Consider the following 27,163-nt stretch of genomic DNA (forward strand, 5'->3'; position numbering starts at 1 on the left):
GAATGTTTGGGTGTTTTTTCAGGGGGATCGTTTTGGGGAGGTATTTTGGGGGGAAGTTGGGGAGGGAATGGGGGTGGGGGAGCCTATTGGACGAAGAAGTAAATCCTTGTATTTAATGGACTATTGGGAAGAAGGGACAGCCCTTCCCCTCCATTAGTCCATTAAATGTTTACTACTAGCGGGAACTGGGAAACTGATGGCGCTGCTGCACCGGGCTCCTGGTTCAGAATGCAGGGCTGAAGGAACTGTGGGATAGGTTCCCACAATGCGCTGCTACAACAGGTGATATTTGGTGATTTCAGTGTGGAAGCAATATGTCGAATTTGTTGGGAGCCTGTGGGAAGTGAGGATACTCAAAATCGAATTAAAAAACAAGCATTATAAAATTGATTTTAATACATTCGAATTTATCTTGCAGCGTAGACCTAACTAAAATCGATTTATCAGGCTGCACACACAGAGGGAGATCAATATGAGAAACTCTCCCATCGACCTCCCTTACTCCTCACCAGAATGAGGAGCACCAGGGCTGACTGTTGAGCCCTGATGGTTCGATTTAGCTTGTCTTCACTAAGGCTGTGTCTACGCTAGAGAGTTTTGTTCACAGAAGGGGCCTTCTGTTGACATAACTCAGGGAGCTTCTGCACACTTAAAGCATTCTGTTGACAGAGTCTCAGCAGAACTCTGCATTTGCCACGACAGTATTACCCCTCAAAAATCTGAGGCATAACTGACGGCAAGAGTGCAGTGTAGACATTTCTGTCCACAGAGAGGACTTCTGGTTGCTGGGCAACCCTCTTTGCAGAGCTGCCATATGGCTTTCTGCCACCAGAGGGCAGTGCAATCTGGCAGTTCTCTGTCGACAGAGCAAGATGAATAGAAACAATCTGTCGACATAAGTTATGTTGAGCTTTCCCTGTTGACAGATGCTTCTAGTGTAGACATAGCCTAGGCATGCTAAAATCCAGCCCCAGAAGATGAGCACTGACGGGGTCATCTTCCCGTAAGTACAGCTGTGCCCTTAAAATGCAGCCCAAGTGTAGCCCGGCAGTGAAACTCCCCAGTGCGCACTCAGCGGCGCTGCTCCTCGGGGGCAGCGGGTTTGCAGAAACCTTGGTGGTACCCAGATCCCCCCAGAGCCTGGATCCCCCCCAGACTTAGGCTGGTGGGGAGGGAGTTGGGATGCGGGAAGAGGTCGGAGGGGGACACTTGAGAGCTCGCCAATGGCACCCGGCCCCCTCCCTGCGCGAGGCGAAGCGAGGCGGACGCCTTGGCCCTTGCAGCAGCCCGGCTGTCAGCGAGCTGCCTCGGGCCGCGTAGACCCGGGCCGGGCCGGCAGGGCTGGGCGATCCCCGCCCGAGCACCAGTAACAGCCGGAGGCGGGAGCGCTGTAGCAGGAGCTCAGGCGTGAGGGTTACTCAGGAGCCGGCCTGGGGCTGAGGCTGCTCCCGCGGGGCGGTGACTAGGGCGGGGGAAGGGCGCGCGGCGCTGCGGGTGGGGGCCGGCCGGCAGGTGGCGCTGCGCGGCGGGCGTGACGCCGTGGAGGGAGCGGGCGGCGGCGGCCATGGCGGCGGTCCTGTCCCCGCGGGTCTGTGACAGCGACCCGGCCACGCCCGGGGCCCAGTCCCTCAAGGTGAGAGAGGCGGGGCCGCGGCGCAGCGGGAAGTCGGACCTGCCCCTCCCGCCCGGGCCGCGGGGGACGTGAGCGGCCGGCGGAGCCCGGGCCGCAGTCGGGCCCCCCGACCCCTCCTGTGCTCCGCCCCCCACCCCCCGAGCCGTCCCAGGCAGCGCCTCGGCGCCCGCTGTCCCGCCGGGAGCCTCAGTCCGGAGCCCCGCGCGCCTCTGCCCGCGAACGCGCTGCCCCTCTCGCCGGAGGGGCCGCGCCCGGGCGGGAGCGCACAGGCCCCGGCTGGCTTCCCGCCCTGGAAGTTGACCACATCCAGCAAGCCGAAAAGCCAGGGCAGAGGGGGGGGCCAGTATCCGTGCAAAGGGCCTGGGCTTTCCAGCGGTGTGCGCTTCTTACCCGCTCCCCTCTGCCTGCAGCCTCAGGGTTGCCTGGCACACGCAAGCTTGCAAATGGTGCAACAGGGATTATTGATAATCCTACATCGCCCCTTTAATCAGGACACGGGAGGCTAAGGATCATCTCCTTTATATAGCTGGCGAAACAGTTATATACAAGGTGGCCAGTGATCAGACGTGGCAGAGTTGAGGAAATACACACGCAGAGGGAGAGATTTTGGTATCATTTGATCTGTGTATCCTTGAGCATAGGATTTCTGTGCAATAATTCCTTTTCAAGTCTGATAGCTGTGGTTGAACTGGGCCATCTCCTCTGGGGGAAAAATTGTATTATGAGCTGGATGAAAATTCATTTTGGGTAGAGTTAAAACTGCATTAGATTGAAAGTGTAAATTTTATGCTTTTTTTAACATAAATGTAAGCATATACTGCTGAATAAAGGAGAAGAGTGTGGGAATGGAATCCGGAGGTTTTTTTTGTTTGCTTTTTTTGAGTATTGCACGTGTACATATGCATGTGCGAGAGAGAAAGATAAAGGACAGAGTAGATGAGGAAAAAACTGGAAAAGTTTGAGTCTGAAAGAGCAGCAGCAAGCCTGGTGGCTGACCTAAAGAAACTGGGAACAAGTTTGGAGTTGAGGGGTGGGATGGAAAGAGTGCTCTTGGTACTATGAACAGAAGAAGGTGTTTTCTGATTTTTTTTTTTTTTTTAATTTCTTCTGCATTCCAGAGACACCAGACTTTTTACAGTCTTTATAAATTAACAGGACTTCATCAAACAAACACTATCACTAATCTCTACTCCTATTTTGAACACCGCCCGCTCTCTCCCCCCCCCACTCCAGACTTTGACTAATTGCGCAGGTTATAAAGGAACAACACTAGAGATAGGAGTTTCTGGTGATGGCTGATTATCTGGATTTAATTTTGCATTTCATTTGTAGTCTGAATTTGTAAAAGAACTGTCAAATATGCAAAGTAAAACAAAAATTGAAAGGAAAATAGGCATGTTTTTCTAATATTTTGCTTGTTTTGATCTCACAAGTGTTATGTAGCTAAGGTAGGCCAAAATAGTTTATAAATCGCTGTTGTTTCTTAAATCCATTTTTGAAGTGTTAGAGTTAGGATTTACATATCAACAGAAGAGGAAGGTCACTCACTAAATAAGGCCTAGTAATTTTACCTGTTATTAATAAACAAATAGTAAGTAGAACTGTGTGGTTTGACTGTTTTTGACAGATTCGTTTTTCCATCAACAATATTTCAAAAATGTTATTTAACAGGATACAGCCATTGAAGGCTTTTGGTTTCTTAAAAATTAATTTTTAATGTGACAGTGTGGTTTCTACATCTGTTTACAGGCTGAAAAACAAACTATACAGGATTTCCATCAAATATTATAATAATCTTCACTTTTTAGATATAGTTGACTTACTCCAACAATAAGATATATGGTTTCACTAGTATAAGTTAGTGTAGAAGGTGCCACGTGACTCTCATTTTTTGGATACAGACTAACACAACTACCCCTCTGATACATGGTTTCATTGGTCCTTCACATTTGGCAACACCTTACAACTGTTTAATTTCTCCCCTCCCATTCTAGGGCATAACTCTCAAATATGAGCAGATCTCATCAGAACACACATTCTAAAAATCATCTGTTCTCTTGCCATAAATCTCTTTAAATCTGTTTGGGGAAAGACACCACTGATAAGGTAACTTCACTTCTGTAACAGTTCATATTGAAGATGAGACTTCTGTCCTCTGTGTGTATTTCAACTCCACTGCATCATTTTTTCCCCTACATCTTCCTCATTGCTTCATAAAAAGCAGCTCTCTGTTCAAAGCTTTGTGTAAACTAGACTCCTTTTGTACTTGTATCTCAGGGAATATATATTTCTATTTTAAATATGTTTATGTAAATTCTCTTTGGTGGTGGTATGTTCCTTGATTTGTAGGTATAAGGCCTAGGAAAGGGCAGTGTGGTGTTCTCTGCTCTTGGAGGAGCCCAGATGGGAGAGAGTAACATTGAGAGTCACAGTTGTGCTCCTAGTTTCTGCACCCCAGGGACTGAGTAAACAGTGTTAGATCTTTCGCTGGCTCAGCATGTATTTTCTATTTTGCAGACAGAGTTACACCTGTAGGCATGTTGCCCACGATTGATTTTCCCACTTCTTACTCTCTTCTGCCTGGCTGTGTGACAAGTGGGGGAACATAGCAGCACAGGAGAACCAGGTTCTGCAGAGCTGTTATGTTTAAGTAATTAGCACAAGGGAATAAGAAACTGCAAGCCTGTCCATGGTTCATATAACGCGTTTGAAGTGTCATAATATTTGTCATTCAGCCTGTAGTCAGTTTGTTGTAGTCACAGCAACCTTTCACAATCCCAAAATTATTAGTTTATGACATCTTTGAGTTTTTACATTGTGATATCCTAAAAGTAACTTGTACTACTTGGTTTTCTCTTTAATGCCTGCTCTCTATGTGTATTTCAGGATGAAACAGAAGAAAATTCAAATGATGGCAGCCAGCCATCAAAAAGACGACGTATGGGTTCAGGGGACAGTTCCCGAAGTTGTGAAACTTCTAGTCAAGACCTTGGGTAATATCACTTTACTGAAGTTTTGTTTGTTTGAATAGCATTGTGTTGTTTTTCCATAAGTTTTAGCATTAGTTCATCTTACTGTGCTTATATATTGCTCTGACATCTGCAGTGCTGAGGTACAATGAATTAAAGTGGGATGTGAGCAACTTTCTTGCCCCAAAATTGCTTTTGAAGTAATTTAATGGCACATGTATTTAATGCAAATTATGCAAAGGTGCACTTCAGCTGGGGACTGACCTTACTTGTATATTTGACTTCTATAAACTGTATAATTTTATGGCTTTTTCAACTTTATCAGTCAGAATGAGTGCTTATTTTCTTATCCTTACCCTGTAAAAGATCCTTCAGTCTTTGATTTTATGTCCAGTGATAAATCCCATTTTCATGAAATGAAACTCATAATTGAATGTGAGTCATTTTTAGGTGGGATAGGAGGAAATTCTAAGAGGCTGAACCAACCTGCTATAGGAATATTGTTATTGACTTAAATGTCAGCTAGATCAAGTTCTTGATGCACAGTATTGTTAACCATTACTTTGAGTATTCAAACTTTCTTTACACAATATTTGTATTGTAGTAAAATGTACTAATACTTCAAGGCAATTGTTTTTGTGTTTAGCTTTAGCTATTTTCCTGCTGAAAATTTGATAGAATACAAATGGCCACCTGATGAAACTGGAGAATACTATATGCTTCAGGAGCAAGTCAGTGAATATTTGGGTGTGACCTCGTTTAAACGAAAATATCCAGGTATCCAGATTACAAAAGCTTGTGTGAAAAAAAAAAAATCTCTTTGAGTACAATGTGTACAAACTGTCAGCTTGTATCTTTTGGATACAACATAAATGTTTCAGTTAAGAGGAGGCTGTCAGGATAATCACACTTACCTACTTTTCTGTCTCTGCTACTAATTATTTACATTAGCTGAAAATCTGCGTCAAGATTTCAGAAGTGGGTGATTTTGGATGTCTATTTTGAAAATCCTCAAATGGCCCTGCTTTTCAAAGGATTGGGTGCTTATGTCACTTATGTTAGTCTTCGTGCTAATTTGGTTCTGAGCATTGATTATTGGCAACTTTCTGTATTTTCTCAACTTGGATGGTGAGCAGAGATTGTCAGTTTCTAGTCCTTGCACAAGCACTCTGTTATTTCCACCCAAAGGGGAAATATCATAATAATCAGGGAGATCTATGTTCCATTTATGTGAGAACTGGGGACAGTCTCTCTTCTCCATCAGTAACTGCTGTAATCCTTCTATTAGAATTGGTAAGCATTTAACAGAAACATGCATTCTGCGTTTGCTATTTGTTAGTGTCATTTAATGTAATTTGTTGGGGAAAAATCTATTTTTTAAAATCTATTTATAAAGGAAACTAACATATTTACTACAGTGATGTAATACTTCTGTTTTGGAATAATTTTGTATTAAATTAATATCCCGAGATAATATTTTATTAATGTCATTTTTTAGACTTTCCACTGTTACCCCTGGATTGTACTACTGCTAAACTAAATACTAACCAAATAGACTTTTTATTGTACAGACTTCTTTCATCGCATGAAAAAGAAGTTGTAAACTAATTTTTGGTCTTGTTTGAGCTTCTTAAATGAGAGATTTGAGAGTACATAACACTGCACGATTTTACTGCTATTTTGTCTTTTCTTGGAGATTTAGAGAGACGAGATCTGTCTCACAAGGAAAAACTCTACCTCAGAGAACTAAATGTCATTACAGAGACTCAGTGTACTTTAGGTAAGAAAACAAAATGATTTTTCAGATGTTTGATGTGTTTGGATTAGGTTAAAATATTTGATTCCTACCTTAAAATGATACTCTGGTAATTGATTGTACATTTATATTGATTTTGATTGCAATATGGTTATTTGTTTTACCTTTAAAATGTAATGTAAAATTGAGAACATGTAAAATTTTGAGTCTAAGGTCTTTCACAAACTGCTAGACTCTTTACGTTGTTTTTACCAGTTCTAATGACTATTTGCTAAAGAGGATATTTATTAACATAAGCCCTGCTTCTCCAGGCAAGCTGATCAAGAGTCCTTTCACTGAAGTGCAGAGTTCTGTACTTGGGACGGAAGAATCCTAAGCACTGTTACAGGCTAGGAACCAACTGGTTAAGTAGCAGTGCAGCAGAAAAGGACCTGGAAATTACAGCGGAAGAGAGGTTGGATATGGGTCAACAGTGTGCCCTTGTAGCCAAGCAGGCTAGTGGCATATTGGGGTACATTAGGAGAAGCTTTTCCAGCAGATCTAGAAAAGTTATTTTTCCCTTCTACTTGGCTCTGGTGAGGCCTCATCTGGAGTATTACATCCAGTTCTGGGTCCCCCAGTATAGAAAGGACGTGGATGCATGGGAGAGGGTTCAGCGGAGGGCAACGAAAATGATTAGTATCAGAGAGGTAGCCGTGTTAGTCTGTAGCTTCGAGAACAACAAGAAGTCTTGTGGCACCTTATAGACTAACAGATATTTTGGAGCAAAAGCTTTCGTGGGCAAAGACCCGCTTCATCAGATGCATGAGTGTGTGTGTGGGGGTTGGTTTCAGAGGGGTATTTAAAGAGTGGGGTCTGACCTTTAAATACCCCTCTAAAACCAACCCCCCCCCACTCATGCATCTAATAAAGCGGGTCTTTGCCCATGAAAGCTTATGCTCCAAAATATCTGTTAGTTTATAAGGTGCCACAAGACTTCTTGCTGTTCTCGAACATACAGACTAACACGGCTACCTCTCTGATACTAATCATTTTCGTTGCCCTCCGCTGAACCCTCTCCCATGCAAGCACATCCTTTCTGTAGGGGTCTGGAGCACATGACCTATGAGAAGAGGCTGAGAGATTTGGGTTTATTTAGTTTGCAGAAGAGAAGACTGAGGGGCGATTTGATAGCTGTCCTCAGCTTTCTGAAAGGAGGCTCTAAAGAGGATGGAGGGAGTCTGTTCTCAGTGGTGACAGATGACAGAACAAAGAGCAATGGTCTGAAGTTACAGAGGGAGAGATGTAGGTTGGATATTAGGAAAAGCTATTTCACCAGGAGGATGGTGAAGGACTGGAATGTGTTATCTAGAGAGGTGGTGGAATCTCCATCCCTAGAGGCTTTAAAGTCCCAGCTTGACATAGTCATGGCTGGGATGATTTAGATGGGGTTGATCCTGCTTTAGGCAGGGGCCTAGACTAGACGACCTTCTGAGGTCCCTTCCAGCCCTAGAATTCTATGATCAAGAGATCTTCTGTGTTGTCATGAAGTCACATTGGCCTAGATGGAGCTTTGTGCTGGTATAAATGTCTGCTGGTACTGATCAGCTTGTGTATTTGTCATGTAATTGGAGTACTTGAGCACATTCATATCAGAATGAAAAGTTTAATATTTTCTTTTATGTATAATAAACATTATCTTGGATTGATGCACTGATGGATTAATGCCTGTGATGATTCTATTTTCTTTGCTATCACAAATCTGTGTTACTCTGCTCTCTCATTTAGTACAGGAAGTTGACGTCTGTAAAATTACTTTCGGTGCTTCCCTGTTGTATGTTTTGGTTTGTCAGTGATTTATTTGACATAAAACAGAATCTGTAAACAGAATAGCAGCAGCTGCATAATGTTTTGGGCTTCTGACTTTCCCTAATCTTTTTTAAAAACAAAACATAGGGTATAGACATACAGCTAACACCCTCCCCCCAAATGTTTTGAAAATTAAGAGGAAGAGGGTTGGTTTGTTTTAGAACTTGTAAAAAAGTGGTGTTTCTTCAGTGACAAGTATTGTGTATGTTAGGCTTTCTGCTTTAGTGGCAAATTTTACAGTCAACTACTGGTCAAAATGGTAAATAACTTAAAATTTGTTTTGCAATGTAGCATTCTTAGTATTTTTATCTAATCTAGGTCTAACAGCCTTGCGCAGTGATGAAGTGATTGATTTAATGATTAAAGAATATCCTGCCAAACATGCTGAGTATTCTGTAATTTTGCAAGAAAAAGAACGCCAGCGAATAACAGATCATTATAAAGAGTACTCTGTAAGTCTGCATCTTGGGATTATGTTCCTTTATCAATATCTGATTTTTCATGTTAGTTTTGTGAATTTCAGAAAAAGATGTGTTATCTGGCACTTGGATTAACGATGCGCTTGGTTAACTGGCATGCGTGGCCAGGACTGGCTGCCTGGCAGGGACTGGTGGAGTGAGTCTGGCTGCCCGAAGCTGGCTGCCACGGGGACGGCTTCCCAGCAGGGGCTGGCGGGAACTTGGATGTCTGCCTGGGAAGGTGTTGGTGGTCCCAGCTCGAATAACAGATGCATTTTGTTATCCAGCAACCCCTCTTCCCTTGGAATGCTGGATAATTAAGCTTGTACTGTAATACAATTATTTTTATTTCAGCAAATGCAACAACAGAACACACAAAAAGTAGAAGCCAGTAAAGTTCCAGAATATATTAAAAAAGCTGCCAAGAAAGCTGCAGAATTTAATAGCAATTTAAACCGGGAACGAATGGAAGAAAGAAGAGCCTATTTTGATTTACAGACACATGTAGGTTGACTTATATAACTTATTTTACCAAATAGAATAGAGGTTTTCACTTTAGTTTTTTTTGTAAATAAATTTCAATTAATTCATATAATTTCTGAAGATGAAAAGACTTCCACATGAGGAAGCACTATTAGAAGTGAAACAAATAAGTGTTGCGGTAGTAGTGTATAAAATAGGATAAAGGTGGTCAGGTGATTGGAATGCTCCTGTTATTTCTAATATAAAAATAAGGGGACACCTAATTAAATTAAAAGGTAACAAATTTAAAAATGATAATTACTTGTTTTCAGCAAGTTAGCTTGTAGTAATGAATTCTGCAGATGTTCGTGAGGCAAAAATGTATTCTAGAAAAGGTTTATGGTTTTATTTACCATTTAAGCTGCTAAATAAAGTAATGGAAATGTAATAAAAGGGTGTAATTTTTCGTCCTCTATTTCAGGATTTCTCACATTTCATTGCACTCTGATCCCCTTTTGACAACCAGAATTACTATATGACCCTGGGAAGAGGGACGAAGCCCGAGCCCCACCACACTGGGCCAGGGGGCTAAAGTCCAAACCCTGCCCACCGGTGGGGGACAGCAAAGCTTGAAGGCTTCAGCCTTGGGCAGTGGGGTGGGAACTTTGGCTTCAGCCCTGAGCCCCAGCAAGTCTAATGCCAGCTCTGGTGACCCCATTACAATGGTTGTGTGACCCATAGTTTGAGATCTGCTGCTCTGTCTTATTACAGAGTGTTGGCACCATAAAGGTGTCCATTGTGTTCAGTAGACATTTATTATTTAGATTTTTATAGATTATTATTTTGACAGTAGAACTATAAAGTAGGCTGTATATAATATACACGCTGAAGTGCTGGAATGCATAAGGGAAAAATCAAGTGATTGTTCCACCATAAATAAAGGCTGACTTCAAAAATGCAGAAAAGAAAAATGACTTTTTCCCCCCAGAAATGTTGCTTGTGTGGTGAAAAGTAAGATCTTTATTTTGTATTAAAAATACAGATTATCCAGGTGCCTCAAGGAAAATACAAAATCTTACCAACAGAGAGAACAAAGGTTAGTCCTTATCCAGTGGCTCTCATACCAGGCCAGTTCCAGGAATACTACAAAAGGTACTTAAAAAGATATCATAGCTGTTATTTATATTAAATCTGCTGGCTGTATATCCCAAATAACTAGCTGGGATAATAGTAGTGACAGTACTTTGAAAATAATTTTGAGTGAATTTTTTTGTCTGTGAGATATGTGAGTCTGACAGTACAAAAGACTGAATTGCATCCTCCATTTAACAAGTTTGGCACTAGCAATGCAAGCTTCTCCATGCTGCTATGTCAGCAGGCCTCAGTCTTGCTCTGGAGGAGCTAATTTGACATGCAAAATGGAGTAGTTCACTTCATGTTCATTCAGTCCAGGGGTTGTCAAGAGTATTTACAGTCTGTCTAAATTTTGTGATGCAGGCTCATGGTCAAATGTTTTCTGTGCAGCAGTTTTGTATGAATGCAGAGAAACAGATTTAAGGGTGTTTTTTCCAAGTCTCATAACTGCTAATAGCTAATTTTGATTGTTTTTTTTTTGCGTGGCTTTTGAAATTAGATGTGCGCGAGTAGTAGTTTTGGTAAACTGACCCCCATCTCTTCCAAGATGTCTGCGCTTCACCGTGCGTATGAACTTTTAAAACCTCAGTCATACGGCACGTAGCCTAATATGTTGTGCATTGCTCAAGATTAACATAGAAATATTGTCTCTGGTTCTTTCTGTATGCAAGGGTTGACTTGATATCTGTCAGCTCCAGAGCGAAGCAAATAGGGACACAGCTTGATTTGATGAGTAGAATGAATAGGTGGGAGGAAAGATTTTATTCCTGACTCTCACTGGATTGCAGTTTGACCATTGGCAAGTCATTTAATAACAGTAGGCCTTAGTTTCACCATTGATGAAACAGGAATAGTGGTTATCTTGGAAAAGTGCTTTGAGGTTCTCAGATAAAAGTTGCTAAGTAAGTGCAAAGTGACTTCCAAAAGTGTAGTTTTACCAAAAATAGTTATGTCCACACTTTAATGCATCTGTACTTTGCATCCATCTTTCCTAATGCTGATGGAAAGTAAAATTAAAGTGGAATAACTAATGTACAGCGCCATTCTCAGGTATAGTATTTAGTTGCTAGAAGTGGTTGTACACCTGTATATATGCGTTGTATTTTCCTAGTGAAAAAGCGTTTAAAATATTAGAAATTTAGGCAATTTTTCAGGGATTGTGACACTTTTTAAAATATTTGATATTCTGTGACAAATTATCCTGTGACCACAAATTTCACGATTTAAAAAAAATTCCCACTTTGTTGAAATAAGCACAAACATTTCTAAAGGAAGTACATTTCAAAATTTATGTATGATATGTGCACTAAACCTTAGTTTTTGGGGGGAATTTTAAATCTGAATTGACACAGTCCACATAATTGTATGGTCCTTTCTGTTTTCTTTTGTGATCTAATGAATAATCATGAAACTTATTTTATATTTATGCATGTGTCCATATAGAATTGAACCTCTTTAATTTAGCAACCCTGGGATTTAAGGTATTCTGGATTAAGAAATTTTTTGGACCCTGCGCGAGATGGGGGTGGAATGCTTATCTGGGGCACACAGGCCTCCACACCCCCCCCCACTGCCATGGGGGCGGCAGGGAAAAGCCTCCAGACTAGCACTGCGCTGCCATTCCCCCAGCTGGGAGGGATGGGGAGTGGCAGCATGCAGAGCCATTTCCTCCTCCCCATGCCAGGGTCCAAACCACAGCTGTTACCAGGTCAGGGACATTCCAGTTACACAGGTTCAGGTGTATAATATAAATTAAATTGCCTATTGGGGATAGAAATATGACTATTTGTAGGATTCAGTGTGTGCATTATCATAGTTCTGGAAGGGACCTCGCGCAATCATTTAATCTGGTCCCTTGTATTCATGACAGGACTCTTTCTGTAGACTGGGACAAGCAAGATATGGCCTGTGGGCTGAATCCAGCCCTCCCCACTGGGACCCACCAACAAACGGGAGCTGAGAGATTGTGCAGAGGGTGTGGACAGTGCAGGAAACATCTCTCCTCCCCAAACCCTGTGCTCCAGGTCACAATTGCGTCCTGGACCCTGCACTCCTTCCTACATTCCTGCCCTAGGGCCAGAATCCTCTCCTGCATCTCATACCCCCTCCTAGACCCTGCAGCCCAATCCCTTGCCCCAGGTCACAGCCCCTTTCTTCACCTAAATTCCCTTTCTGACCCCACGCCTCCTGTGCTCCAGTCCTCTACCCCAAGCTCCCTTCTGCATCAAATCTCTGTCTCAGACCTCACACCTCCTCCATAGAAAAGCACAACCCTTGACCACTTATCAAAATCTTGGCGTGCCCCCCACCATCAAATATTGCTCACCCTATCTAGACAATCACTGACAGGTTTTGGTCTAATCTAATCAGGCAAATTTATTCCAGTGTTTACTACTCTTAACACTTGGGAAATTTTTTCCTAATGATCAGCCTAAATCTCCCTTGCTGTAATTTAATCCAATTGCTTCTTGTCCTACCCTCATAGGTTAAGAACAACAATTTTCCTCCCTCATCCTTGTTGCAGTCTCATAGGTATTTGAAAACAGTCCCTCTCAGTCTTCTTTTATTCCAGACTAAACAAACCCAGGTTTTTTTAATATCCCCTTGTTTTTTCTAAGCCATTTTGTTGCTCTTATCTGGACTTTTTCCAATTCATCCTAAAACGGGGCACCCATAACTGGATGCAGTACTCCAAATGAAGCCTAAGCAATGCAGTATAGAGTAGAAGAATTTCTTCTTATTTATATGCTACTTATAACACTCCTGCTAACAACATCCCAGAATGAAGTGTTTTTTTTTCTTTAGATGGTGTCACGCTGTTGTTGACTCATATTTACCTTTTGGTCCACTCTGACCTCCTGACCTGCTTTCCATTTTTTTCCTTCCTAGGCAGTCATTTCCCATGTTGTATGTGTGCAACTGATTGTTTCTTCATGAGTGTATTTGCATTTCTCCATACTTGTTTGATCTTTGGTGAATTTGTTGGTGTGAAATTTTTGGCATACTCCATGGGACAATCTCTAAGATTAACTGTCATAGACAGAAACTTTCAGCCCAAATATAAATATAGTCAATGTATTAGTCTCTCTTTAAGCAGCTTTTCTCTGTTGATTTTTGGTTAGAAATAGGACTTTCAAACACAAAAATCACGAGATGTAAAAATTAGTCACAATGACAGTTTTAAACATATTGTTAAAAGTAGAATAGCACTTGTGATCTAGGTTTTCTGAATTGTGTGCATAATTACTATGTATGGGCACACAATTGTGGTAATTGTATATGCAATTAAAATGGTCTTTGAGCTTATCCAGCCTTGTTTGTTTTTCACTGGAAATTGTTTTAATATTTTGTTGGTGTGTATGTAAGTAGTGTAATAATGAACAGTTATTTCTTTACTTTAGATACTCCCCAGATGAACTTCGTTATTTGCCATTAAACACAGCTCTGTACGAACCACCTTTGGATCCAGAGCTTCCTGCATTGGACAGCGATGGAGATTCAGATGATGCAGAAGAGGGTCGAGGTGACGACAAACGGAAAGTCAAAGGCAATTCGGTGAGATAAATTGAAAAGTGATCTTTAACAAAAAAGATATTCTCTTTCTTTCCCTTCAGTCAATGTCAGTAATAGCTTCAAGTTTGGTTTCACCAGTTTAATTCTTCTTTTTGACTTATGAAATTTAGCCTCTAACTACTTCTTAAACACTTTTCCTGTTTCACACTGAAAATATCAGGTCCAGGCCTTTCCTTTCTTCTTCCTACAAAACCTTTGGAGAAGGGGAATAATATGATTTTATAGATCTGTGATCCGAACTGTAGTTTTCCACCCTACTTTTTCCTCTGAGTTGAAGGGGAGAGAATGCTAACAGTTGTGGGAGTGGGAGTTGCAGTTCCAGTTCAGGTCATACATTTTTACGATTTCAGTACTCCAGTCCTCTAAAAGGAATTGGGAGTAAGGTAATTTTGAAGTTGGGTCCATATTCTGAAACATCCGTGTCCGCATGTCAGCATTTCAAAGTTAGCAGCTTCGAAATTTGCATGGCCTACATTATGCTAATGAGGTGCTGCATATGCATGGCAGCACTTCATTGATATTTCCCAATCTGTCATTTCCATTCCCCCTTTGAAGAAGGGGGCTAGTGTAGACATGGCCTTAGAGTAAATTCCTTACATTTTGTGATCAGTTTTATTATTTGTATTTCTATTATTCCTTCTTATTCTTAAACAGTTAAAACAATTTAGAACAAAGGATAAATGCTGCTCCTCTCTTGGGTTTGTATCACTACCCCTGGAAAATACAGGTACCCTTCTGCTATAATGCCAGCCTCTTTGTGTGAGACATGCAGGCATAAATGATTACAACAAATCAGGCAGATCATACCCCATTTAAATGTCCCCTGAGTTCCTGTAGAGAGTAATCTACTAAACCTTGTTGGCATTGGATCTTAGAGAAGCTAGTTTTTCTACCTAAAAAAGTGATGATATTTTTGCTACAGGACAACTCGTCTGGCAATTTATCTGAAGGTGAATGTACCAATGACAACCAGGAGGATTCTGTTCAGGGAAGACAAAAACCAAGAGACAAAAGTGCAACTCCAAGAAAAGATGGTTCCAAACGTTCTGTACTGTCCAAATCAGTTCCTGGGTACAAGGTAGAAGAAAAAAGCCCCTGACTCCGCTTCTTTACTGACCAGCCTCTCTCCCTGAAATATTTAACTTTGCTTTTCAAAAATATGGAAGTTCTGCTTGCTGTACTTCACTAGCTGCTCACCTGTTGTGCTCTCTGTTTGCTACTTTCCTTCCTTTTTTGCTTTATTTCATAAGGGGCTTTTCTTTTATCCTGGCTATGGAGTGGCTTCTATTTCGGTGTCATAATTGATTCCTGGGCAATTACAGTGCAAAAAATTATGGCTGTTATACAGAAAATGTTATATTTTCCTGAGTGCTTTAATATTGCAGTCAACATTTCCTGTCAGTGAAAAACTGGCATTGAGTATTCACTGTTTTTGTCTTACTAATAGTATGGCAGCAGACCATGTGACCTGTGCTGTAAAGCACTATGGTTTAATATATTGTCATAACATGCACTTAAACAAAGCCTATCATCCTGAAGGACCCCAGACTGTTAGATTATGTATAAATTTTACGTCACTTACCAGTAAATGCAGCCACCTTTGGGGTGGAATGCAAAATTAACGACAGTTTAAGCACCACCACCTGACCCCTGAGTAATAATAAATAGTAAATAATAGTTTATTGAATTCATGTTACAAGACTAATTTCTGCAGGCAGAATGTTCTTACTTAACAAAAATTTGGTTATGACAGTCAGGCACTTTAACATCTGTAAAGCAGTGGTTGGCAAACCCAGGATAGAAGAATCAATACTTCATAATGTAATGCTTTCCCATTAGTCAAATAAGGATTAAATATATTTTAAGGTAAATTAGAATTCATATGGATTATTTAAATTTCAGTCTATGGAACTTTGTACAAGCAAGTAGTTTTGATTGAACACCTTCAAAAATACATTTGGCCTCATCCTGCTGCCACTGAACTCAGTAAGAATTTGTCATTGACGTGAGGGGGAGCAGGCCCATTGTGTAAAAGATGCTACAGTAAAAATGGTTTAAAGCATAGTGATGGGAGTTTTTGCCAAAAGATGCTGTTAAAAAGCAATACTTTTTTCTGTGATGATCTAGATCATATGTGCTGAGAAAGCTGGCAGCAACAAAGGTAATTGTGAGCTGTCAGTGGTTTGAACTTTATATTCAGGAACGTTTGTTAACAATCTAAATTTATTGTTGATTGACAAAGAAGCTATATGCATCAAACTTAGAAATTAGTTTTCAGCAAGCATTGGACAGCTTCAATTGATTTTATAAGTACACAATGCATATATTTTGCAATTAATAACAAATAACTATCAAGCTTCAGCTTTCCTCTTTTGAGGTGTTACTTAAGACAGATGCAAATTATGGATATTTGAACTGTTATAGTAGACCTATCTTTTTTATGTACGTAACTTTGCAAATTGCTTATTGCAGACCCAAATTCTCACCAATATTTTCAAGAATACGAAATCCAAAGATGAAGCTTGAAAAAGTGCTAAATATGCTTATCTTTATATTAGAGATTGTATGCAACTGGTCTGACAAAGAAACTTCATATAGGTATGAAGACCACAAAGTTAGTGTCTGTTTGGTTAGTCTCTTCTATCTAATGGCCTTTTTCAATGCATAGAACTAATTAAACAGAATGTTTTCTAAGGTTCTGAACTCCTAAATGTAGGAGCTGCAGAATAATGCTCTGCTACAGTTTGCAAGTGAACCCGAATAGCCATTACCAATTAGTTTAAAACCACCAATTAGGTAAGGAAAAACGCAGTTCCTGCAAGCTAACAAAGTAACTTAGTGCCAAAATATTTTTATGGCAAATGCCTTTGCAGCTTCATTGTACCTAGCATTAACTCAAAGAAGATGCATCAGGCTGTTGGTACCTCAGAGGTGGCACAGCACAGTTGTGTATTTTTAATGGGAGTTTTGAAGCATTTGTAATATGCCCCAATTTCATTAAATATCTTAAAACTGATTAGATATTAATATTCTTGTTAAAGGTGGTCTATAAAAAAGATGATCCGATACACCAGAACGTGCCTAAATATAAAGGCACTTTAAGCTGAAGTCTATAACCATTCTTAAATGTCCCTTTAAATCCTGGAGTTTATATGTAATATTTTTCCTCTGTATTTTTCAGTTTGCACACATTTTATAGGATGGTAACATTTAGGTTACATTTAATTAAAATTGAAGGATAATTGCTACAATGTTAACATATATGTGTATAGCTATAGTCAGTACAACATATGAGAGAGAATGGAGTTCTCATATTTCCGTTTTTAAGCAGGAAAACTGGTGTGTTTTTATACGAAGCCCGTTTTATTAAGTCAGCCTTGCGACTGCTATATAATGGTTAGCATGTTTTACATTTTATTACTTCATAAAGTAGTAAACCTTGCTGTTGCTGTAATTGATGCAGGACTGGCTACTACAGTTGCACACACAGGGTACTTCTGTTCCCAGATTTCAGGAGGGTTTTGCACATCATAAATCTGTCATGTGTTGAGATACTACGTCTCCAAAACACTTTGCTTTCATTCATTATATATGAAAATTGAATGCCTTGCCCCCTGGCAGTGGCATCTCAAAGAAAACTAATGCTTGTCTGAGTGGTTGAAGTGCTTGATTTGAAATTCTGAGCTGCAGCATAGGAGTACCTCTGCCTCACCCTTCCTCAAGATAAGATGGAAGTGATTAGGCAAGCAAAATGTAACATGGTGAAATAGGATATTATGATTTTCCATACAGGACAAACCCAATTTTCGTAGTGCTCCCTAAAAGCCATTTCATTTCTTTAGGATGGTAGAACTTGAATTGCTTTGAAATGTGAATACCTTGCATTTAGTCTCTTCTTTTCATTTTTTCTTTAAAAAACGGAGTGCTTCCATTCTTTTGGGGCTCTCTAAGTTTTTAATATGCTGTGATTATTTCACTGTTTCTAATGAACACAAGTTAGTGGAGTGGAAGTAGAGGGAAGTATTAACAAGAAATACACTTAAGTCAGTGTCTACTTTTATAATTATATGTATCCAAGTATTAACCACACATACACTAGCACAATAACCCAAAGTTAGTTTACTGTAGTTTCAGTGAAATAAGTGGGAGTTTGCTGCTGTATATTATGGCAGTATAATAATAATTCATCGCAGACATAGAATTTGGATTAGAGAAGTGCACTTGCTTTTTTAGAGAGGTTTGTTTTACTTAGCAGTTGATAAAAGAACACAACAAAACCTTACTTTTAGGATGTAGCAGTAAGCAACAAGAGGGTAGTCTCTGCAAGACTGAGGTTTAAGTGTGTGCCATTACCCTTTTGTGGGAGGAGCAGAGTATGGAAGGTATTTATGTAGGAGATGTAGCATAGTTACCAGTAAATTTTTTCTATGTATGCTTTCACATCCATGATATTTATTTTGTAGATACATTTATGAATGTTAGACTTCTTTTATGGTTTTATTATACTTATGTATAAAACAGGTTTGACTATGCTTTTTTAAAATAAATAAGCAAAAAAAATTCTTTACGAATGCCTCTGTCATCTTTTGAAAAGGAAGTTTATATATAAAAACTTGTGGGTTTTTTGTTTTGTTTAAAACTCCTCAGGCCAAAAAAGTTAAGCAGACTACAGCCATAAAAGGGGGTTTCGTAACCTCAAAAAAGTTTAAACCTGGATATTGAATTCTGCTAGATTAAGAATTGCTGAAGATGTTATCTTGCTAAGTGTTAGAAAAGAGTTGGCTTGGAAATAACATTTTGTTTCAAAATGGGCGGTATTGAATATTTTTTCTTTTAATAGTTTTATATTCACTGCCAGTTTTATCATCATCTTAGGTAAAAATAAATACCACTTTTATTTTTTTTTCATTTGGCAAGGTGTGTTCCATTACGAGTATTTATCAGCAATCACACAGTTCTTTAGAGAATAGACTTTAATTCAAAACTTCTCCATTAACTAGATGACTGCTTGTATACTACAGAACTAAAATATCACTTGAGACAGACCCTGGCCTTTTTAAAAATCTCTGGCAGTGGTTGATATAACAGCAATAAATGTTGTATTTGAATCCATGCCCTCATTAAGGTGCAGTAGGTTGAAGTGTGACACTAAAACTATCTGAGTGTGCCTTTGATAAAGAATTTGACACATCCATTCTGGTTTTTGTTTTTCCTCAACACTGCTGCTGGCATTTACTTTGTGTTTAGTCACAAAATTACAATACAGCTACTGGGAACCTCACAGCCAATCTAAGCACTTCGGATTTCTTTTCCTTAAGTAGATTTTATGAATACTTAGTTCCTTTGTTTCTCAGATCATCTTCTAACAGTGTTTTAACTAAAGAATTTTGTAGTGTTTTCTATATCAGCATCTTGAATATGGAAGAAAGGCACAATAAAACTGATTAAAGCAACACAACTATCTTGTCTATTAGATGTTTTGGAAACTTCAACAATAACAATTTCATGTATGAAATTTTATCTTTTTATGCTATTACTTTTAGCTTCCATTCAAATGGGTTAAGTAATTTTGAATTTTTTTAAGGATATTGGTGTTCTCTTACATACATGAAAGCATGTGGCTTTGAAGATTCATATAAACATTCTCCTGTTCCTTCCACATTTAAACGAAATAGATTTAGGTTCAAAGTTGTATGTTTATTTGTATTCACTATTAAGGGAAGTGCTGACAAGCTTGCAGAAAGAATTAGCATACACTTTTGGTCTAGTCTCTCTTTTTTTTGTAAAATGCTTTATTGTGCACATGCTCTAAATATCAAATTAGTATGCATCTTTTAACTAGTGTTGTCAGTACCACCTTGTGTCTTAAGTTTTACTTTGATCATGCTACAGAAAGTTCATTAGTAATTAACAAAAGTTAAAAGGAAGCTACATTAATAAATTTCCTGTTATATCCATTATAAATTCTTCTGGGATGAATTTATAGCCCTCTTCTACCCTTCCAGCCAAAGGTCACTCCCAATGCTATATGTGGAATTTGTCTGAAGGGTAAGGAGTCCAACAAGAAAGGAAAGACTGAAGCACTTATACACTGCTCCCAATGTGACAACAGTGGTAAGTATCGATATATGCTTTAACTGGATTGCTGGGAGTTTTCACTGCCAAATCTTACTAATTTCAGCGGAAGTATTTTGCATAATACTAAACTTGCATACAAACATTTCAGTCTTCTTAGAAACTGACTCTTTAAAATATCCTTACTCCTACTTAAGTTGGTACTAGACCACATTTGCTGTGCTGAGTCGCTTAGGTGAGCAGAACCTGATTATTGTAAAATAACTAAGTTATACTATTTTTTAAAAACTTCATTTCTAAAGATACTAGTAATAATATTGGTTTTAATTCAGGCCACCCTTCTTGTCTTGATATGACCGTGGAGCTTGTTGCTATGATTAAGACCTACCCTTGGCAGTGTATGGAGTGTAAAACATGCATTATATGTGGGCAGCCTCACCATGAAGAAGAAATGATGTTCTGTGATGTTTGTGACCGTGGTTATCATACCTTTTGTGTGGGGCTTGGTGCTATCCCTTCAGGTAATGAAGCAAAAATCAGCCTTTAAGGGGTGGGACTTTTCTACTTTGTTGTAAGACAGTACTTCCACAGAAGTGTTGGCATTCATTAAATTATCCAAATAATCAGAAATTAGTTTTTCTATACATTTTCTGTATATTTTGGTAATATGCACAGTATAGGATTGTCAGTTTCACTATTTTACAGGCTTCTTGTCTTAACTCAAATAGCTCAGAAACCTACTTTTTCAGGATTCCCACAAGATACTGAATAGCCAGTTCTGTCCATAAAAGCAGCAGTACATATAAACTTTGCATTTCTTCATACTGATGAGTAACTTTTGCATTGTTTTAAAAGCTTTAACAGTATAAATCCTTTATTAAAGTAGAAGAAAAAAATTGTGCTCCACTCCATCTGTGTAAATACCTTTGACTCCTTTAATATTACAGCTTCTGTCTTCAACTATGTAAACTCAGTATCATGATTAAACTTGAAACTGAAACCAAGTTTAGTCTTATACCTACTTTGCATGAATACAGAAGATACTGATTCAGCAGCATTTCTCACTTAGTTTGTAGCCATGTAAATAACCGTACAAAGTGTAAAGCAGTGTAGAATCAGAATTAAACTAGATCATGAACCAGAATAGTCAGTCTGATTGTGCAATATTAAATCCATCCATAATGCTACTATGATATTGGTGCAAGTACCTAGTAAGTTCTGCAGTGCTAGGAGTGCATGTTACACCAGTAATTTACACCCTGAAAATTAGGCGAGTTGACAGCTTTGAAATAAGCGCTTCACTTCGACATTCCCTTACTCTGATCTAGTTCTGTGGGAGTAAGGGAATGTCAAAGTGGGGCACTTACTTTGAACATGCGTGTACCTACATTGTCAATCTGCACTTCGAAATTTGTGCGGCTGCCATTATGCTAATGAAGTGCTGAACATGCATGTTAAAGCCTCATTAGACTGTTACAAATTGCTTCAGTACCATGCCACCTCTGACAGGAGGGGGCACCTGTAGAAGCATGTTAAAGGGAGAACATAGGTAGAAGCAATTGATATACATTTAAAGTAGTCAGTCAACTAATTCAAATTCCTCTGATTTGATCTAACACATTCAGTTTTGCTTGAGTCAGAAATGAAGTAGGGGTAGTGTTTATTCTTACCTCAGAACCACCCTACAGCAGGATTGGAGCCTCTTCATTCTTGAGGCCCAGTCATGTGATCATTTTAGTTTGAGGTTAAGGTAGGTTAATAATATATATACCACTATCTGTTTCTAACCAGTATCATTACTATCTCATGTACTTAATTTTCAAATTTAGAGGGAAGAAATACTAACGTTTGGGCATAAGTTTATATTTTGCATGTTACCAGTACAGTTATTGCCAAAATAATTTACTCATCCTGTTAACTAGTCACAGGCTTTACAGGAGGAATAAAAATGTTAACTGTTAACTTTTCTTTCTTAGGTCGCTGGATTTGTGACTGTTGTCAAAAAGATGCACCTACGCCTAGAAGAGGAGGAAGAAGGGGGAAAAGCAGCAAAGAGGGCTGAAGGAATGTTTTACTTTCCAGTAAGATTAACTGCACAGATTGAAGTGATAGACTTGGTGCTATTTAACCAACCACTCTGTTTATGGCACAAAACCACTTAAGCATCTTTTACCAAATAAAATTTTTATAATTTTGGCTATGAATTTTCCTATGATGGCAGTAATTGAACAGGTATTCTGTCCTGTCAGTTTAAATTAACAACTCAAATTTCCATTCAGAAGAAAACTTTCACAAAGTCCTCTCAGAGGCAGTTTATAGTAATACACTGGTATATGCCAGTGCTGCACAGCAATAAATGTGAAGAGAGAGCTACAGAGAAGTTTAGGTACTTATATAGCACTCAGTTTTATTCCCCATGATTAATCAAAGCATACAGATTATTCTACTTAATTAGTACTGCTTTAATTCGAAAAAGTCTTGACTTTGAAGCTTGCAGGAACAATACCCAAACGTTTCAATGCATTGCCAGAAAATAGCTTGCACCTCAGGAATGAATTGCCTTTAAATTTCATAAAGATGCAATAACAACCATAAAGAACAGACACTGTGGCAGTGGCATTAAAATTGTAGTTAAACTTAAGAAAAGAGGTACACAGAGGGAGAGGAACCTTCTACTGCTTATATGATAATGCAGGCTGAGTTGTTTTTCATGAGCCCTGACTATCATTTTTATATACAGATACAAAAATAGTTGATTCATTACAGTCCCTCCCCAACTAAAAATTTCAGCTTCTGCCTGTAGAGAAAATACAAGTAACACATTTGATTCACGTCATGATTTTAAAAAGTGATTTTGGATACCGCAGTTTAAATGCCCAACTTGATTCCTTAGAGAGCAGATAGAGAAAAGTATTGAGCACCTCCTGTGAAAAGTCAGTCTACATCAGTTGTTTCTAACTAGGCACCTCAAATCACTATTCACCTTAAATCATGACTTTGATATTTCCTTGTCTTCATTACACTGCTTTCAAGTTGTCATGGTTGCCAGCATTTTAAAGTGCCACTTGCTAAAGATCTGCTCACACTGCAAATTAGAAAATTAGTTCTTTATTTTAAATAGGGAGAGGTTGTTAAAACTGCACCTTTCCGATTTTACAACTTTGTATAAAATTGTCAATTTAATAGAAAACACGGTGAATTATCAAAGTCCATTTTCTTATGCACCTGTTCAAAGTAAAATTTTAATAAGGTTCCCTTTCTTGTACATTCACTTGAACCCTGATTTATAAAGAAAACTATACAAATACTGTGCTTTCTGCTCCTTTTACCTCTGGCAGGTGGGAGGGTGGGTTTTATAGAAAATTAAATATGGCTTTGCTTTTCCCCATCTCATCATAGAAAAGAACCTGAACACCTCTTAAGGTAATTTCACAAAAAAACCCCAAAGATCACAGCAAGCCATTCATGTCCAATGTCATAGGCTATAAGTGCACTCCAGTTCAGTGTACGTCCAGCTGATTTTAAAAAAGAATTTCAAGTATTAGTTTCAAAATTCCAATGAGAATAGTCCAAAAAATAGATTCCTCATCCTGAGACTGTTCTTCTGTTGAATGAGCCTGCTTCTGTCTTGCCTCCATCTCTTCTGGATTATAGGAAGCCTCACCAAATGGATAATGTGCAATTGTTCTATCATAGTATACTTTCATTTCAAACTCACTCTCCAAGTGAGAGGGATGACCATAGATTCCTATTCCCACTGGACGGCGGAAGTGGGCAGGTACATAAACAACATCTTGGCCACAAGTTACAGACTGTAATTCATATTCATCAAAACTGGGATGAAGGGTAATATCAGACACATACAAATCTGCATCACCTTTTAAACTCTGCATCTGAAGTACTATCTTCCCCTCATGATTTAGTTTCAAGTAGCTGTAGTTTCCAGCTCCAATCTGACCCTGGACTACATGAAGAAGAATCCATTCGTCAGGTACCTCTTCTTCTTCAAAGCTATCACCCATAAGCAACGTTTGAGCTGCTAGAAGGATCACCAACATTTTCTTCCAATGTGCTGCCATAACTCTTATGCTTGATGTGAGGTGAACTCTTCCAACATCATGTATTAGAAATAACCTATTAATACAGAAGAAAAGTCATGTTTCAATGTAGCTCGCTCTTGGAAAGATCTTTTAAATTTCTGTTTAAAGTATCTAATTCTGTTTCAAAAGTAGGGCTTTTACTTAATCATAGTTAACACATGACTAATTCAAAAAATTATGATAAATTTCAACTGGTATTCTACTTTTAAAAGATTAAATATTTTAATGTTTTTTTCCACATTTTCAGTGTTGATTTAAATTCAAACCATATACCGTGCTCTTCATATTTTTGATTAAAAATTGTACAGGTGTTTTTCAATTCACCTCAAAAGTACTGTAGTGCAATCTCTTTATTGTGAAATTTACTTTACCAATGTAGATTTGGTTACATAACTGAACTTAAGCCCAAAGAAATGTAAAACTTTAGAGCTTGCAAGTTCCACTTCTTGTTCTGCCAGTCACAAAGCAGTCTGACAGGAGATACTGCTGCTTGCTCCTTATTTATAGTATCACCCTAAAGCGAGACCAGGCATTTCCATGGCACTTTTATAGCAATCACAGATGATCCAGCACAAGTTCACTTTAAGAATGCTTTCATAAAAGATCTGACAAAATGCAAAGAAAGTATCAATCTGAGATTTTTATGAGTAGCTATATCAGTTGGACCTAAGTTTTAAGATATGAAGTGCCATCCAAAATCTGAGAAAGGTGAGATGTGGAGCATGCTTTCTGAAGTCTTAAAAGAGCAACAGTCGAGTGCAGAAACTACAGAAACCAAACCACCAAATTAACTGGTGGTGACATTACTCAGATGATGAAAATGAACATGTGTCTATCTGCACTGCTATGGCTATAGTTATCAAGCAGAACCCATGATCAGCATGGATGTATGTCCATTGGACTTGGTGGCTGATGAATGAGAAGACATCTGAATCTTTAGCACGGGGATTTCAAGCAATGCTCCCTTTTCTACTCTGATGCAGAATAAAGTTTGTGTGTACTGAGGGATGTGCACCACCAGTAGAACTATCTGCTGCATCCATCAGCTGGGCGGCACTTGAATCTCTCTTGACAGAAGCGTGCTAGAAAGGACTGCAAGAGGCAAAGGGAAGCCCTGCCCCAGACACGCCGTGGGCTAGAAGGGAGGAGGAACGGGATGGCCCCTGACGTAGTAGGCAGCAGTCTAGAACTAGGACAGGCCGGGGGAGGGAAGGCCAAGGCAGGCCGAACGTGAAGCGCTCCCTAGGCTGGATGTGCGTGGGAGTGGTGCAGCCAGGCAACAGTGACAGGGCCAAGGCCGGAGCTGCGCCTCTCCCACAGCAAGAGCTCGGCAGACGGGGAAGCGGCTCTTCCGCCCTGGCGGGGAGAAGGACAGCGCGGAGCACACCAGAGGGTTCCGGGTCGCACGCGCTGGGGCGGGGGCTATAGGCACAGACTGAGCGAGGCTACCCAGGCCCGGCCCGGCCCGGCCCAGAGCGCAGGGGGTGCCAGTCTCCAGCCGGAAACAGGCCCCGCTCGCTGCCCTAGATCGGGCTGTGACAGCAGCACCCCCACACGTCCGCTCGCCCCCAGGCGCGCCCCCCGCTACAGGCTCCGGCCTCCCCAGCACATAGCCCCACCTCCACGCTCACCCCCAGGCCGAGAAGCTCCACCCGCCCCGCCGTGTTCCGCGGCTGCGACCGAGCCAGGCCAAGCAGGCCGCGGGCGCCCTGATATCGCGAGAAACTCCGTAGCCACGGCGAGGCGGGGTGGCATTGTGCTGACCCCGCCTCCGTGCGTCCCCATGGCAACCAGACGCCCCGGGCTCGCGGCCCCTATTCTGAGCCGCTGCCGCCCTCCCGCTGGGCTGGGCTGGAGCGCCCCACGCCTCCCCCGCACCTTGCGCACGGCTCCTGCTTCCAGCCAGTCATCGCAGCTCCCATTGGCCAGACACTGACCCCACATTTGTGCCGCCTCTGGGCGGGCTGCTTCCCCTCCGAGAGCCGAGCCTGGGTCAACCACCGCAGCCCACGGCGCGTTCCCTTCCGCGCCGTGACCTCTGCCACGGGTCAGCCCAGCCAAGAGGTGGTGTCACCCCAAGAGCTCCACCCATCCCTGGGTCACACTTCAAACGTGGGTGCTCGGCAGCAGGTGTTAATGGAGCCCTTGTATAATGCACCTTTACCCACGAGGAGCATTCTGACCTGTGGCAGGGTGGAAGCGGGCAGGATGTGGAAGGGAGCTGTGACCTGGGACAGAGGAGAAAGGGACGTTCAGGGGGTTTGGGTGGTGATCTGGAGCAGGGATCAGGGGGTGAGGACCCAGAAGCAGGCTCTGGCCAAGAGGCATTTAGCTAGGCAGCATCCAGTGGCACACGGAGGCAGGTTGCCTTCCTGCTGCATCTTCAGGCTGCTCAAAACAGCTGAGCCATGTGCCTCTTGGGAAGAGAGGGGAGGAAACTTTGTTAGTCGCCCGTCCCCAGCCCAGTCATCACAGCGCCTGCAGGTCAGTTTCTGGCCAATGGGAGCTGGTGTGACTGGGCTGGAGGCAGGAGCAGTGCACAAAGTTTCACTCCTCCCAGCAAACGGTGTGTGGTGCCTAGAGGGAGGTGCCAGTCATTTTGAGCAGCCTCTGCTGCAGCAGGCAGATAGCCTGCCTTGGTGTGTTGTGGGCTGGATGAAAACGTTTGGCAGGCTGGATGTTGCCCATCCCTGCTACACCCCCTCCTACACCCTTTCCCTGGGCCAGAATCCTTTGTTGTTCTCCCTTCTTCCCTTCTCCCTGACCCTGCACCCCAATCCCCTGCCCCAGGTCACAATCCCCTTCTTCACCGAACTCCCTCTCAGACTCCACACCTCTTCCTGCACCCCAGTCCTCTACCCTGAGCTCCCTTCTGCACCCAACCTGTCCCTGACCTCACACCACCTCCATAGAAGAGTGCAGCCCTTGACCACTTACAAAATCTGGGAGTGGTCTCCCATCAAAATTTATTGCCAACACCTGCCCTATAAGAAGTTATGGCCTGAATGGCTTATTACAAAGATCTGTAAAGTGATCTATATCCCAAATACATCCCCCCAGACACTACCACATCTCTTCTTTTTCTCCCTGTGACTGGAGTGGGTGGGTGAGCCACTACACCTTGAAACAGCAGCGAAGGGTCCTGTGGCACCTTA

General features: G+C 40.8%; 2 protein-coding genes across 5 annotated transcripts; one reads left to right on the forward strand and one right to left on the reverse strand.

The window, feature by feature from the left end:
• Positions 1-1,525: 1,525 nt before the first annotated feature.
• PHF10 (PHD finger protein 10) lies at positions 1,526-22,021 on the forward strand. Of its 3 annotated transcripts, none has more exons than XM_074990228.1 (12): positions 1,526-1,633; positions 4,520-4,626; positions 5,249-5,379; positions 6,299-6,382; positions 8,525-8,658; positions 9,019-9,168; positions 10,169-10,278; positions 13,662-13,815; positions 14,756-14,911; positions 19,839-19,947; positions 20,241-20,429; positions 21,885-22,021. In XM_074990228.1, exons 1-12 carry the CDS (start codon positions 1,565-1,567, stop codon positions 21,968-21,970), a joined length of 1,479 nt encoding a protein of 492 aa, XP_074846329.1. In that variant the 5' UTR covers positions 1,526-1,564; the 3' UTR covers positions 21,971-22,021. The 3 variants fall into 3 exon arrangements, with proteins under 3 accessions (XP_074846329.1, XP_074846330.1, XP_074846331.1); XM_074990229.1 differs by having other exon boundaries at positions 6,305-6,382; XM_074990230.1 differs by lacking the exon at positions 14,756-14,911.
• A 1,408-nt stretch (positions 22,022-23,429) lies between these two features.
• Positions 23,430-25,722, reverse strand: C3H6orf120 (chromosome 3 C6orf120 homolog). 2 transcript variants are annotated; one of them, XM_074990231.1, is made up of 2 exons: positions 25,640-25,722; positions 23,430-24,042 (listed from the first exon to the last, which is right to left on the reverse strand). In XM_074990231.1, exon 2 carries the CDS (start codon positions 23,985-23,987, stop codon positions 23,430-23,432), a length of 558 nt encoding a protein of 185 aa, XP_074846332.1. In that variant the 5' UTR covers positions 23,988-24,042; positions 25,640-25,722. The 2 variants fall into 2 exon arrangements, with proteins under 2 accessions (XP_074846332.1, XP_074846333.1); XM_074990232.1 differs by having other exon boundaries at positions 25,628-25,712.
• Between the last annotated feature and the right edge of the window lie 1,441 nt (positions 25,723-27,163).

The sequence above is a fragment of the Carettochelys insculpta genome, chromosome 3 (genome assembly GCF_033958435.1).
Source record: "Carettochelys insculpta isolate YL-2023 chromosome 3, ASM3395843v1, whole genome shotgun sequence".
In the NCBI taxonomy this organism is placed as follows: Eukaryota; Metazoa; Chordata; order Testudines; family Carettochelyidae; genus Carettochelys; species Carettochelys insculpta.

What these genes read in the sequence shown, in the direction of transcription:
- PHF10 (XM_074990228.1), top strand. Translation starts at nt 1,565, where the DNA reads ATGGCGGCGGTCCTGTCCCCGCGGGTCTGTGACAGCGACCCGGCCACG. An exon ending in CCGGGGCCCAGTCCCTCAAG is followed by an intron (nt 1,634 to 4,519) that starts GTGAGAGAGGCG and finishes TGTGTATTTCAG; the next exon opens with GATGAAACAGAAGAAAATTC. An exon ending in AATCAGTTCCTGGGTACAAG is followed by an intron (nt 14,912 to 19,838) that starts GTAGAAGAAAAA and finishes CTACCCTTCCAG; the next exon opens with CCAAAGGTCACTCCCAATGC.
- C3H6orf120 (XM_074990231.1), bottom strand. Translation starts at nt 23,987, where the DNA reads ATGGCAGCACATTGGAAGAAAATGTTGGTGATCCTTCTAGCAGCTCAA.